Below are 13829 nucleotides of genomic sequence, written 5' to 3'. Positions count from 1 at the left end.
TGTACCAGTACAGAGGGAGGGATCCTGAGAGGGGTGTGACTAGTAGATCTGTACCAGAACAGAGGGAGGGATCCTGAGAGGAGGGGTGTAGTAGATCTGTACCAGAACAGAGGGATGGATCCTGAGAGGAGTGGTGTGAGTAGTAGATCTGTACCAGTACAGAGGGAGGGATCCTGAGAGGACTGGTGTAGTAGATCTGTACCAGTACAGAGGGAGGGATCCTGAGAGGAGGGGTGTAGTAGTAGATCTGACCCAGAACAGAGGGATGGATCCTGAGAGGAGGGGTGTGAGTAGTAGATCTGTACCAGTACAGAGGGAGGGATCCTGAGAGGACTGGTGTAGTAGATCTGTACCAGTACAGAGGGAGGGATCCTGAGAGGACTGGTGTAGTAGATCTGTACCAGTACAGAGGGAGGGATCCTGAGAGGACTGGTGTAGTAGATCTGTACCAGTACAGAGGGAGGGATCCTGAGAGGAGTGGTGTAGTAGATCTGTACCAGAACAGAGGGAGGGATCCTGAGAGGACTGGTGTAGTAGATCTGTACCAGTACAGAGGGAGGGATCCTGAGAGGACTGGTGTAGTAGATCTGTACCAGAACAGAGGGAGGGATCCTGAGAGGAGTGGTGTAGTAGATCTGTACCAGAACAGAGGGAGGGATCCTGAGAGGACTGGTGTAGTAGATCTGTACCAGTACAGAGGGAGGGATCCTGAGAGGACTGGTGTAGTAGATCTGTACCAGTACAGAGGGAGGGATCCTGAGAGGGGTGTGAGTAGTAGATCTGTACCAGTACAGAGGGAGGGATCCTGAGAGGAGTGGTGTGACTAGTAGATCTGTACCAGAACAGAGGGAGGGATCCTGAGAGGAGGGGTGTAGTAGATCTGTACCAGAACAGAGGGAGGGATCCTGAGAGGAGTGGTGTGACTAGTAGATCTGTACCAGTACAGAGGGAGGATCCTGAGAGGACTGGTGTAGTAGATCTGTACCAGTACAGAGGGAGGGATCCTGAGAGGGGTGTGAGTAGTAGATCTGTACCAGTACAGAGGGATAAACCAACAAGTGATATATGTTTCAGTAAGATTGGGCTTTCTAGCATTTATAGCAATGGTTATCAACTGTACTGCAGGGATGAAACGGAAGTCACAGACAATTGAGGATGTGGTGGCAGCTGCAGAGAGGTATGTGATGGCAGAAGAGTTACACAGTGTGTTGAGTGGTGGTGTCCCATCCTTTCAGGCTGTTGGCCTGAGGTAGGACTAAATAGGTGCAAATAGTGGAGTGGGGTGGTGGGTTTTTAGTGAGTGTAGGGTTAGATGGTATTTGTTTTATTTAAAAATAAAGCAAAGTAATAAGGAAGTTGTACTCCAGTCAGGTAGGTGGCGGTAATGCAACATTCATTGGCAGTCAACTGCTGTTAAACCTCAAATAAGAAGAAAAAAATGATTTTGCTTCGCTTCTAAAACAAGATTACGTGTCGCTGTAAAATTGATAAAACCATGAGTAATATCTCCAAGTCCGTGTCGACTTTAGAAGAAACGAGGACTGGTCTGTGTGATGAGTTTGTGTCCGTAACAGGATCCGATAGCGCCGTGGCTCAATGTTACCTTGCTGAAAATGACTGGGAAATGGAGGTATAGCTAATTATCCTGCTTCAATCAGTCCATTTGATTAGTTAACATTGGAGGACTACACAACTTTGGAACACAGACCCCTTTTTCTGTCTGCAATGACAGAAGAGTCCAATTCAACATAAAAGTTGGTCAGAAATTATATTGCCTTAAAAACAGTTTCTAATATATAGAGTAAAATAAGTTTTTCCATCCGTTGTCGGATCGAGGCTACGCCGTGAGATATGTCTCGGGGAAAATGTAACCAACCCAGGGGTTGGGAGATGACCACGCACTTAATTAGACCACCAACTGAGAAATGGAGAATTTCAATACTGCTGTTTGTTCATCAGCATGCTAAGCTAACTAATGCTATAGCAGCACATTGGATTCGACAACACTTCCGGTAGCTGCTCATCCCAACGTTAGGGCGTCTTATTTCCATGGAATCCAACGCGTTGGACATTTAACTTCACGTAATTAACTATCACTTTAGTTTTAAGGTCTGGAGGAAAAAACCATTAACCTTCTCTATACTGCATGTATGTTGTGTTACCTTTCAGAGAGCTCTGAACTCATTTTTCGAGGCTGACATGGAGGCAGTTTTTACAGTGGAAGATTCACCAAAGAAGGACATCAGCCCCCCTAAAGTTAAAAGACGGAAATTGGACAAACCACAGGGGAAAATAGACTGGTATGTATTGTGATATATATTCATGCGTTGGCCTGTCTACAATATCAATATTTATTTAGTCATTTTGGTAAGTGTAAAATAAACTGTGGGCCTCTTTAACCATTATTTAACAAGTTATTTACAGTGCTGGTCTAGATATTTTCTGTAATCCAGTGTTTCCCAGTCCTGGTCCTGGGGGCCCAAAGGGGGTGCACATTTTAGTTACTGCCTTATCAATTACCCTCAACACTTTTTATTCAAATAATCAAAGGCTTGATGATGAGTTGAATCAAGTGTGTTAGTGCTAGTGCAAAAACCGAAATGTGCACCCCCTTTGGGCCCTCGGGACTGGGAAACACTGCCCTAATCTGTCCTTGCAAATCCTGCAGCATTGACCTGACCACAGAAGAGCCTGCCTGTTCCAGCAGCAGCAGCGCCAAGTCAACCAACTCCTCCAAGTCAGTGGAACCCAAAGCTGAAGTTAAAACCTCGGGCTCTGAGGAGCAGGATGGCGGCAAACTGTCGCTGATCTCTTGGAATGTAGATGGTCTGGACACCGTGAACCTGGGAGAGCGTGCTAGAGGCCTCTGTTCCTATCTGGCCCTGTGAGTTGCTGTTCGTTAGCTGTCTTTAGTCAGCCATTATGGGACCATGTCAAATACTTTCCTTAACATCCTCACTCTTAACCCGGCCCGGGGGTTTTAGGGAACAGCCGGCCCGGGGTTTTAGGGAACAGCCGGCCCGGGGTTTTAGGGAACAGCCGGCCCGGGGGTTTTAGGGAACAGCCGGCACGGGGTTTAGGGAACAGCCGGCCCGGGGGTTTAGGGAACAGCCGGCCCGGGGTTTTAGGGAACAGCCGGCCCGCGGGTTTAGGGAACAGCCGGCCCCGGGGTTTTAGGGAACAGCCGGCCCCGGGGTTTTAGGGAACAGCCGGCCCGGGGGTTTAGGGAACAGCCGGCCCGGGGGTTTAGGGAACAGCCGGCCCGGGGGTTTAGGGAACAGCCGGACCGGGGGTTTAGGGAACAGCCGGCCCGGGGGTTTAGGGAACAGCCGGCCCGGGGGTTTAGGGAACAGCCGGCCCGGGGGTTTAGGGAACAGCCGGCCCGGGGGTTTAGGGAACAGCCGGCCCGGGGTTTTAGGGAACAGTCGGCCCGGGGTTTAGGGAACAGCCGGCCCGGGGTTTAGGGAACAGCCGGCCCGGGGTTTAGGGAACAGCCGGCCCAGGGTTTAGGGAACAGCTGAGGTTTAGGGAACAGCTGAGGTTTAGGGAACAGCCGGCCTGTGGTTTAGGAACAGCCGGCCCAGGGTTTTAGGGAACAGTCGGCCCGGGGTTTAGGGAACAGCCGGCCCGGGGGTTTAGGGAACAGCCGGCCCGGGGGTTTAGGGAACAGCCGGCCCAGGGTTTTAGGGAACAGTCGGCCCGGGGTTTAGGGAACAGCCGGCCCGGGGTTTAGGGAACAGCCGGCCCGGGGTTTAGGGAACAGCCGGCCCAGGGTTTAGGGAACAGCTGAGGTTTAGGGAACAGCTGAGGTTTAGGGAACAGCCGGCCTGTGGTTTAGGAACAGCCGGCCCAGGGTTTTAGGGAACAGTCGGCCCGGGGTTTAGGGAACAGCCGGCCCGGGGATTAGGGAACAGCCAGCCCGGGGCTTTGGGAACAGGGGCTCTGGCTTTTGGGTCTATGTAGAATACACACAACCTATGTGAAAGGCAAGGCTAACATCCTTCCTCTAAACTCAAGGACATGTCTCTGGGTTAGCCTACACTTCAGGCAGATCCAAAACGTCACGGGGGAATTATGGGACAAAATTCACAGAAACGTCTTTTGCATTTGACTTGGACACTAGTTGTGGATATGATGGGTCTGTCTGTTAACATACTTTAACGTCGTTCTCTCCTCTCCTTTAAGGTACACCCCTGACGTGGTGTTTCTGCAGGAACTCATTGAACCATATGTTCAGTACCTCAAGAAGCGAGCCGTCAGCTACACCATCATTGAGGGTATGGTGTGACAGTTTTACCATATCAAGATAACACCTACATTCCCATCGATGCATGCGCAATTAGTTACAGAAAGGGGGGATACCTTGTCAGTTGTTCAACTGAAATGTGTCTTCTGCATTTAACCCAACCCCTCTGAATCAGAGAGGTGAGGGGAGCTGCCTTGATCAACATCCACGTCTTCGGCGCCCGGGGAACAGTGGGCTAACTGCCTTGCCCAGGGGAACAGTGGGCTAACTGCCTTGCCCAGGGGAACAGTGGGCTAACTGCCTTGCCCAGGGGAACAGTGGGCTAACTGCCTTGCCCAGGGGAACAGTGGGCTAACTGCCTTGCCCAGGGGAACAGTGGGCTAACTGCCTTGCCCAGGGGAACAGTGGGCTAACTGCCTTGCCCAGGGGAACAGTGGGCTAACTGCCTTGCCCAGGGGAACAGTGGGCTAACTGCCTTGCCCAGGGGAACAGTGGGCTAACTGCCTTGCCCAGGGGAACAGTGGGCTAACTGCCTTGCCCAGGGGAACAGTGGGCTAACTGCCTTGCCCAGGGGAACAGTGGGCTAACTGCCTTGCCCAGGGGAACAGTGGGCTAACTGCCTTGCCCAGGGGAACAGTGGGCTAACTGCCTTGCCCAGGGGAACAGTGGGCTAACTGCCTTGCCCAGGGGAACAGTGGGCTAACTGCCTTGCCCAGGGGAACAGTGGGCTAACTGCCTTGCCCAGGGGAACAGTGGGCTAACTGCCTTGCCCAGGGGAACAGTGGGCTAACTGCCTTGCCCAGGGGAACAGTGGGCTAACTGCCTTGCCCAGGGGAACAGTGGGTTAACTGCCTTGCCCAGGGGAACAGTGGGTTAACTGCCTTGCCCAGGGGAACAGTGGGTTAACTGCCTTGCCCAGGGGAACAGTGGGTTAACTGCCTTGCCCAGGGGAACAGTGGGTTAACTGCCTTGCCCAGGGGAACAGTGGGTTAACTGCCTTGCCCAGGGGAACAGTGGGTTAACTGCCTTGCCCAGGGGAACAGTGGGTTAACTGCCTTGCCCAGGGGAACAGTGGGTTACCTGCCTTGCCCAGGGGAACAGTGGGTTAACTGCCTTGCCCAGGGGAACAGTGGGTTAACTGCCTTGCCCAGGGGAACAGTGGGTTAACTGCCTGGCCCAGGGGAACAGTGGGTTAACTGCCTGGCCCAGGGGAACAGTGGGTTAACTGCCTGGCCCAGGGGAACAGTGGGTTAACTGCCTGGCCCAGGGGAACAGTGGGTTAACTGCCTGGCCCAGGGGAACAGTGGGTTAACTGCCTGGCCCAGGGGAACAGTGGGTTAACTGCCTGGCCCAGGGGAACAGTGGGTTAACTGCCTGGCCCAGGGGAACAGTGGGTTAACTGCCTGGCCCAGGGGAACAGTGGGTTAACTGCCTGGCCCAGGGGAACAGTGGGTTAACTGCCTTGCCCAGGGGAACAGTGGGTTAACTGCCTTGCCCAGGGGAACAGTGGGTTAACTGCCTTGCTCAGGGGAACAGTGGGTTAACTGCCTTGCTCAGGGGAACAGTGGGTTAACTGCCTTGGGGAACAGTGGTTTAACTGCCTTGGGGAACAGTGGGTTAACTGCCTTGCTCAGGGGAACAGTGGGCTAACTGCCTTGTTCAGGGGAACAGTGGGTTAACTGCCTTGCTCAGGGGAACAGTGGGCTAACTGCCTTGCTCAGGGGAACAGTGGGCTAACTGCCTTGCTCAGGGGAACAGTGGGCTAACTGCCTTGCTCAGGGGAACAGTGGGTTAAACTACCTTGTTCAGGGGAACAGTGGGCTAACTGCCTTGCTCAGGGGAACAGTGGGCTAACTGCCTTGCCCAGGGGAACAGTGGGCTAACTGCCTTGCTCAGGGGAACAGTGGGTTAAACTACCTTGTTCAGGGGCAGAACGACAGATTTTTACCTTGTCAGCTCGGGGATTCGATCCAGCATCCTTTCAGTTGTTGGCCCAACACTAACCACTTAGCTGCTTGCCGGGCAAGTTGGATGCTGAAACAGAACCCGTGTCTTATGTATTTTTATGCCAAGGTAATGGGTTCGATTCCCGCTGAGGAATGTAATGTTGCTTTGAATAAGTATCTGCTAAATGGCACATACAGTGGGGCAAAACAGTATTTAGTCAGCCACCAATTGTGCAAGTTCTCCCACTTAAAAAGATGAGAGAGGCCTGTAATTTTCATCATAGGTACACTTCAACTATGACAGACAAAATGAGGGAAAAAAATCCAGAAAATCACATTGTAGGATGAAATCACATTGTTTGTAATGAATTTATTTGCAAATTATGGTGTGGCCTTGGAATGAACATGAGCCAGCATCCCTGTGGAGCGCTTTCAACACCTTGTAGAGTTCATCCCCAGACGATTTGAGGCTGTTCTGAGGGCAAAAGGGGGTTCAACTCAATATTAGGAAGTTGTCCCTAATATTTTGTAGAATCTCTTGTGTGAGATTTTTATATATATATATATATATATATATATATATATATATATATATATATATATATATATATATATATATATATATATATATATATATATATATATATATATATATATATATATATATATATATATATAAATTATGCCATGACAAACACATTTTACTTCCTCAATGTCAGGAGGCAAGGAGGGGTACTTCACTGGTTTGATGCTGAAGAAGTCCAGAGTCAAACTCCTGAATAGTGACATCATCAGTTACCCGACCACTCAGATGATGAGGAATCTGCTCGTTGCTCAAGTAGGTCCACACTGATTTTAAAACCCCAGGAGTCTCAACGGGTCATTGTCTTTATTACTACACAGCTTATCGTAGCGCTGTGCGTGTCCATTCGTCCACAGGTGACGTTCAGGGACCAGGAGCTGTGTGTGATGACGTCCCACTTTGAGAGCTGTAAGGGACAGGCAGAGGAGAGGATGAAACAGCTGAGTGTGGTGCTGAAGAGGATGAGGGAGGCTCCCACTAACGTGACTGTCCTATTTGGAGGGGACACTAACCTGAGGGACGCCGAGGTTAGGTCTCTCTGTGTGTTAACCTGAAACCATTCTTTCTCATCGATATCACATTTATTTATAAAGCCCTTCTTACATCAGCTGATATCTCAAAGTGCTGTACAGAAACCCAGCCTAAAACAGCAAGCAATGCAGATGTAGAAGCACGCTGGCTAGGAAAAACTCACTAGAAAGGTCAAAACCTAGGAAGAAACCAGGCTATGTGGGGTGGCCAGTCCTCTTCTGGCTGTGCCGGGTGGAGATTATAACAGAACATGGCCAAGATGTTCAAATGTTCATAAATGACCAGCAGGGTCAAATAATAATAATCACAGTGGTTGTCGAGGGTGCAGCAAGTCAGCACCTCAGGAGTAAATGTCAGTTGGCTTTTCATAGCCGATCATTGAGAGTATCTCTATCAATATCTCAGATAGGAATCTGTCAACCCTTGATAACTTTATTTCTGTCTCAGGTGACCAAGGTTGGAGGTCTGCCCGGTGGGGTGTGTGACGTGTGGGAGCAGCTGGGGAAGCAGGAGCACTGCAGGTACACCTGGGACACCAAGGCCAACAGCAACAAGAGTGTACCGTATGTCAGCAGGTGTCGGTTTGACCGCGTCTACCTCCGACCGGCCAAGGAGGGCCCCGGGTCCCGGATGACCCCAGACCACATGGCCCTGGTGGGTTTAGAGAAGCTGGACTGTGGTCGCTACACCAGTGATCACTGGGGAATCTACTGCAGCTTTATCCTTTAGCTTCTGAGACTTAAGGGTCCTGTCCCAAATTGATCCCTGTAGTGCACTGCTTTTGACCAGGAACCAATATGAGACGGGGAACATGTTTGTGTGTCCCAGCAGAGTCTGAAGAGGTTAACTTTCCTAACGGACAGTTAAAAAGGTTATAGTTGCTCTAATATTGGATCGGTAGCAAGCACAGTCTCTGTATGGCCACTGACGGCAGGATCAGAGACGGCTGGCTCACCTTTATTGTAGTGCCTTGAGCTGAGGACAGGACGGTTTCAATCTTGCCTTGGTCACCTCACGCCTAACACACCCTCAGAATGGAAATGTTGAATGTCCTAAATGCCTCCCTATTTTAGTGCACTACTTTAGACCAGAGACCATAAAACTGGTGAAAATGAGTGCACTATATAGGGAATAGGGGTGTCATTTTGGACAGCAGCTGTGCGGATCTTATCCCAGTGTTCAGATGCTTTATGCTCTCGTCTCCTAATAGGCTTTGGCTCTCATTTTTTTATTTCAATATGTGTTTGGTTTTAATAGCAGAAGTCTTACATGTGATGATGATTTCCCTCAAATCTGTTTTTAGTCCTGGACATTGAAATAAATACATTCTGGAAATAAATGGCTTGTTTTTCTTCACCAGAGAGGCTTCTAATGACATCGTTTAAACACCTAGGGAGTGACGTTGCGCAAATTATCAAGTCAAAATGCTTAGCAATTTCCATGACAAAGGTTAGTTTAGGAGACATCTGTTCCTGTCTCACTGCCTTCTGTCAGAATTTGATTGGCCAATTTTTTTATTTTTTTTTAAAGGAAGAAAGAGGACATGTCACGAGGCTCTGCTAAAAAGCTTTTTCTTCAAGTTGGTGTCCTTGCCAACGATCCTCAGCCTACACAGCATGTTCTCTCCTCCTGGTCTCAGATTAGATCAGATTTCATTTTTGGTCCTTGCTGAAATGTCAAGCACGGAAACAGAATTAGATGAATTGCTATTTAGAGTCAAAACAAATGACCCTCGTAGCATTTTGCTACGCTACAGCAACATGGACGGAGCAAACTGTTACATTTATATATAATGCACATATTTTACCCAGTTACTGTTAACTCAAGGAAATTAGTCGATTGAAAACAATTAATTTGACCCTAATCTATAGCTTTCACATGACGGAGAAAACAGTTCTGTTTTTCACAGATACCTTTAAATAAAAGGTAGGGGCGTGGATCATAACCAGTCAGTATCTGGTGTGACATCTCCCCTTCACATACAGTTGATCAGGTTGTGTTGTCCCACTCCTCCTCAATGTCGGTGGGAACGAGGTTTAATGGCTTCCATTCAGTAGACTTGCTTTGCTTCTTTAATATGTGTCCTGCCAACCCCAGGTCAAGACATGCTGACCTCTCCAATTATATATATATTTAAATGAAACCTTTTATTTAACTTTTCCAATGTGCTGCCAGTGCTCAGACCATAGATATATAATTAGTAGAATGGACTCAGCTATTCTAATTGTATAGTTCAGATGTTTGGCTAGCTGGCAGCTGTTTTCCTGGATGTTCCTTCACCCAGAGGCTGCGTCCCAAGTAGCACCATATTCCCTATATTGTGCACTAACTTTGAACAGGGACTATAGGGTACATTTATCTAGGGAATAAGGTGCCCTTTGGCACACTCACGTTGGATCTTCTCTGCTCATCATGACCAGATAGATATGTTTCTACAGGTACTGGGAGGGTGACAGTAGATATGTTGGTCTGTCTGATGATGACGTGAAACCCTACAGGTTTCAAACAGCAGGAGGTGCAAGGCAGGTTGTTAGCCTGGATCCCAGATCTCCATGTGCGGTCTAGCCAACTCCAATGTAGCCTGGGTACCAGTCTGTTTGTGCCACCTTGTCAACCGTCTTGACGTGAAAGACAGCATGAAGTAGGCAAAAGCACAAACAGATCTGGGATCCAGGCTAACTCCAATGGTCACCATAGATAGGAGTTGGAAAGACGGCGCAAACAGATCTGGGATCCAGGCTATGACGTTACAGCCCCAGACAGGGTATGTATGATTCTGCCCGTTAATATCGTTCAGTTCAATCAACATCAATACAGCCCTGTCATCACATTTTTGCTAAATTCAGGGTGGAGGATATTCTCTCTCCAGAAACAGTGAAGAACTCATTCTGGTATACACACACAGTGCATTCAGAAAAGTATTCAGACCCCTTGACTTTCTCCACACTTCCACACGTTACAGCATTATTCTAAGATGTATTATATTAAATTTGTTCTTAACTGACTTGCCTAGTTAAATAAAGGATTGTTTATTTTCTGTATAATAATAAAAATGTAACTACACACGATACACCAGAATGACAAAGCGATAACAGGTGTTTCGACATTTCTAAAAATGTATAAAAAAATAAAACATCAATACCTTATTTACCTCAGTATTCAGACCCTTCGCTATGAGACTGTAAATTGAGCTCAGGTGCATCCTGTATCCATTGATCATCCTTGAGATGTTTCTACAACTTGATTGGAGTCCACCTGTGGTAAATTCTATTGATTGGACATGATTTGGAAAGACACACACCTGTCCTCAGAGACAGGATTGTGTCGAGGCTCAGATCTAGTGAAGGGTACCATAAAATGTCTGCAGCATTGAAGGTCCCCAAGAACACAGTGGCCTCCATCATTCTTAAATGAAAGAAGTTTGGAACCACCAAGACTCTTCCTAGAGCTGCCCGCCTGGCCAAACTGAGCAATCTGGGGAGAAGGGCCTTGGTCAGGGAGGTGACCAAGAATCCTATGGCCACTGACAGAGCTCCAGAGTTCCTCTGTGGAGATGGGAGAACCTTCCAGAAGGACAACCATCTCTGCAGCACTCCACCAATCAGGCCTTTCTGGTAAAGTGGCCAGACGGAAGCCACTCCTCAGTAAAAGGCACATGACAGTCCACATGGAGTTTGCCAAAAGGCACCTAGAGACTCTCAGACCTTGAGAAACAAGATTCTCTGGTCTGATGAAACCAAGATTGAACTATTTGGCCTGAATGCCAAGCGTCACGTCAGGAGGAAACCTGGCACCATCTCTACAGTAAAGCATGGTGGTGGCAGCATTATGCTGTGGGGATGTTTTTCAGCGGCAGGGACTGGGGGACTAGTCAGGATTGAGGCAAAGGTGAACGGAGCAAAGTACAGAGAGATCCTTGATGAAAACCTGCTCCAGACCTCAGACTGGGGCAAAGGTTCACCATCCAACAGGACAACGACCCTAAGCACACAGCCAAGACAACACAGGACTGGCTTCGGGACAAGTCTCAATGTACTTCAGTGGCCTAGCCAGAGCCTGGACTTGAACCCGATCGAACAACTCTGGAGAGACCTGAAAATAGCTGTGCAGCGACACTCCCCATCCAACTTGACAGAGCTTGAGAGGATCTGAAGACAAGAATGGGATAATCTCCACAAATACAGGTGTGCCAAGCTTGTAGCGTCCTACTCGAGAAGACTTGAGGCTTTAAATCGCTGCCAAAGGTGCTCTAACAAAGTACTGAGTGAAGGGTCTGAATACTTATGTAAATGTTATATTTCAGAAGCAAAAAATATATACATTTGCAAAAATGTCTAAAAACCTGTTTTTGCTCGTCATTATGGGGTATTGTGTGTAGATTGATGAGGAAAAAAACGAATTTAATCTATTTTATAATAAGGCTGTAACGTGTCAAGGGGTGTGGATACTTTCAAATACAATGTATTCAACAGCTTTTTGAGACAGACAACCACACTGAAGCTGCTTCCAAAACCAGAGAAGAAGAATGAGAAAAGATGGAATGGGTGGATGGAAGAGAGTGCCTGGTGTGTGTGTGTGTAGATGTGGTTATATCCCTGTATGCAAATCAAATTTTATTAGTCACATGTGCTGAATACAACAACAGGTGTAATAGACCTTACAGTGAAATGTTTACTTACGAGCCCTTAACCCAAAATGAAGTTTAAAAAATATGGATAAATAAAAGTAACAAGTAATTAAAGAGCAGCGAGACTATTTACAGGGGGGTACTGGTACAGAGTCAATGTGATGTGCGGGGGGCACCGGTTAGTGGAGATAATATGTACATGTAGGTAGACTGAAAAATGATTTTGCATAGATAAGAGCGTAGCAGTGGTGTAAATGAGGGGGCAATACAAATAGTCTGGATAGGCATTTGATTATTTGTAGCCCGTCAGGAAGTCCAGGATCCAGTTGCAGAGGGAGGTGTTTAGTCCCAGGGTCCTTAGCTTAGTGATGAGCTTGGAGGGCACTAATGGTGTTGAACGCTGAGCTGTAGCCAATGAACAGCATTCTATTTCAAGGCCTACCTTCAAACTCAGTGCCTCTTTGCTTGACATCATGGGAAAATCAAAAGAAATCAGCCAAGACCTCAGAAAAGAATTGTAGACCTCGACAAGTCTGGTTCATCCTTGGGAGCAATTTCCAAACACCTGAAGGTACCACGTTCATCTGTACAAACAATAGTACGCAAGTATAAACACCATGGGACCACGCAGCCGTCATACCGCTCAGGAAAGAGACGTGTTCTGTCTCCTAGAGATGAACGTACTTTGGTGTGAAAAGTGCAAATCAATCCCAGAACAGCAGCAAAGGACCTTGTGAAGATGCTGGAGGAAACAGGTACAAAAGTATCTATATCCACAGTAAAACGAATGGTTAAATCAGACCATAATGTACTCGGGGCTCCTTGGCAGAACAGAACAACATTCCCTGCTGAGAATGTCTCTCCTTTCCATCTGTTCCGGTCAGAACTGCAGAGCTGCTAAAATGATCCCGGAGCAGACAGCCAGGCCAGAGCAGGAGTGTTGCTATTGGACAGCCAGGCCAAAGAAGGAGTGTTACTATTGGACAGCCAGGCCAAAGAAGGAGTGTTGCTATTGGACAGCCAGGCCAAAGAAGGAGTGTTGCTATTGGACAGCCAGGCCAAAGAAGGAGTGTTGCTATTGGACAGCCAGGCCAAAGAAGGAGTGTTGCTATTGGACAGCCAGGCCAAAGAAGGAGTGTTGCTATTGGACAGCCAGGCCAAAGAAGGAGTGTTGCTATTGGACAGCCAGGCCAAAGAAGGAGTGTTGCTATTGGACAGCCAGGCCAGAGCAGGAGTGTTGCTATTGGACAGCCAGGCCAAAGCAGGAGTGTTGCTATTGGACAGCCAGGCCAAAGCAGGAGTGTTGCTATTGGACAGCCAGGCCAAAGAAGGAGTGTTGCTATTGGACAGCCAGGCCAGAGCAGGAGTGTTGCTATTGGACAGCCAGGCCAAAGCAGGAGTGTTGCTATTGGACAGCCAGGCCAGAGCAGGAGTGTTGCTATTGGACATCCAGGCCAAAGCAGGAGTGTTCCTATTGGACAGCCAGGCCAAAGAAGGAGTGTTGCTATTGGACAGCCAGGCCAAAGAAGGAGTGTTGCTATTGGACAGCCAGGCCAAAGAAGGAGTGTTGCTATTGGACAGCCAGGCCAAAGAAGGAGTGTTGCTATTGGACAGCCAGGCCAAAGAAGGAGTGTTGCTATTGGACAGCCAGGCCAGAGCAGGAGTGTTGCTATTGGACAGCCAGGCCAAAGCAGGAGTGTTGCTATTGGACAGCCAGGCCAAAGCAGGAGTGTTGCTATTGGACAGCCAGGCCAAAGAAGGAGTGTTGCTATTGGACAGCCAGGCCAGAGCAGGAGTGTTGCTATTGGACAGCCAGGCCAAAGCAGGAGTGTTGCTATTGGACAGCCAGGCCAGAGCAGGAGTGTTGCTATTGGACATCCAGGCCAAAGCAGGAGT

At 48.3% G+C, this 13829-nt stretch overlaps 1 protein-coding gene across 5 annotated transcripts; it reads left to right on the top strand.

Annotated features, from left to right (window-relative positions):
- The first annotated feature begins 1065 nt into the window (after positions 1–1065).
- On the top strand, positions 1066–8665 carry tdp2b (tyrosyl-DNA phosphodiesterase 2b). 5 transcript variants are annotated; one of them, XM_036971295.1, is made up of 7 exons: positions 1066–1177; positions 2170–2300; positions 2669–2884; positions 4186–4277; positions 6912–7030; positions 7132–7302; positions 7754–8665. In XM_036971295.1, the coding sequence occupies exons 2-7, from the start codon at positions 2200–2202 to the stop codon at positions 8033–8035; spliced, it is 981 nt and encodes a 326-aa protein (XP_036827190.1). In that variant the 5' UTR covers positions 1066–1177; positions 2170–2199; the 3' UTR covers positions 8036–8665. The 5 variants fall into 5 exon arrangements, with proteins under 5 accessions (XP_036827190.1, XP_021422849.1, XP_036827188.1 ...); XM_021567174.2 differs by lacking the exon at positions 1066–1177 and adding an exon at positions 1404–1630; XM_036971293.1 differs by lacking the exon at positions 1066–1177 and adding an exon at positions 1423–1754.
- The last annotated feature ends 5164 nt before the right edge of the window (positions 8666–13829 follow it).

This window comes from Oncorhynchus mykiss, chromosome 32, assembly GCF_013265735.2.
Source record: "Oncorhynchus mykiss isolate Arlee chromosome 32, USDA_OmykA_1.1, whole genome shotgun sequence".
NCBI classification, from domain to species: domain Eukaryota; kingdom Metazoa; phylum Chordata; class Actinopteri; order Salmoniformes; family Salmonidae; genus Oncorhynchus; species Oncorhynchus mykiss.
The sequence above is the reverse complement of the archived record's forward strand: the minus strand, read 5'-3'. Positions and strand labels throughout refer to the sequence as shown.

Excerpts from the sequence above, each read along its gene's own strand:
- tdp2b (XM_021567174.2), top strand. The coding sequence starts at position 1,496 with ATGAGTAATATCTCCAAGTCCGTGTCGACTTTAGAAGAAACGAGGACT. Across the intron at positions 1,631-2,169 it reads AAAATGACTGGGAAATGGAG|AGAGCTCTGAACTCATTTTT; the intron begins GTATAGCTAATT and ends GTTACCTTTCAG. Across the intron at positions 4,278-6,911 it reads CAGCTACACCATCATTGAGG|GAGGCAAGGAGGGGTACTTC; the intron begins GTATGGTGTGAC and ends CCTCAATGTCAG.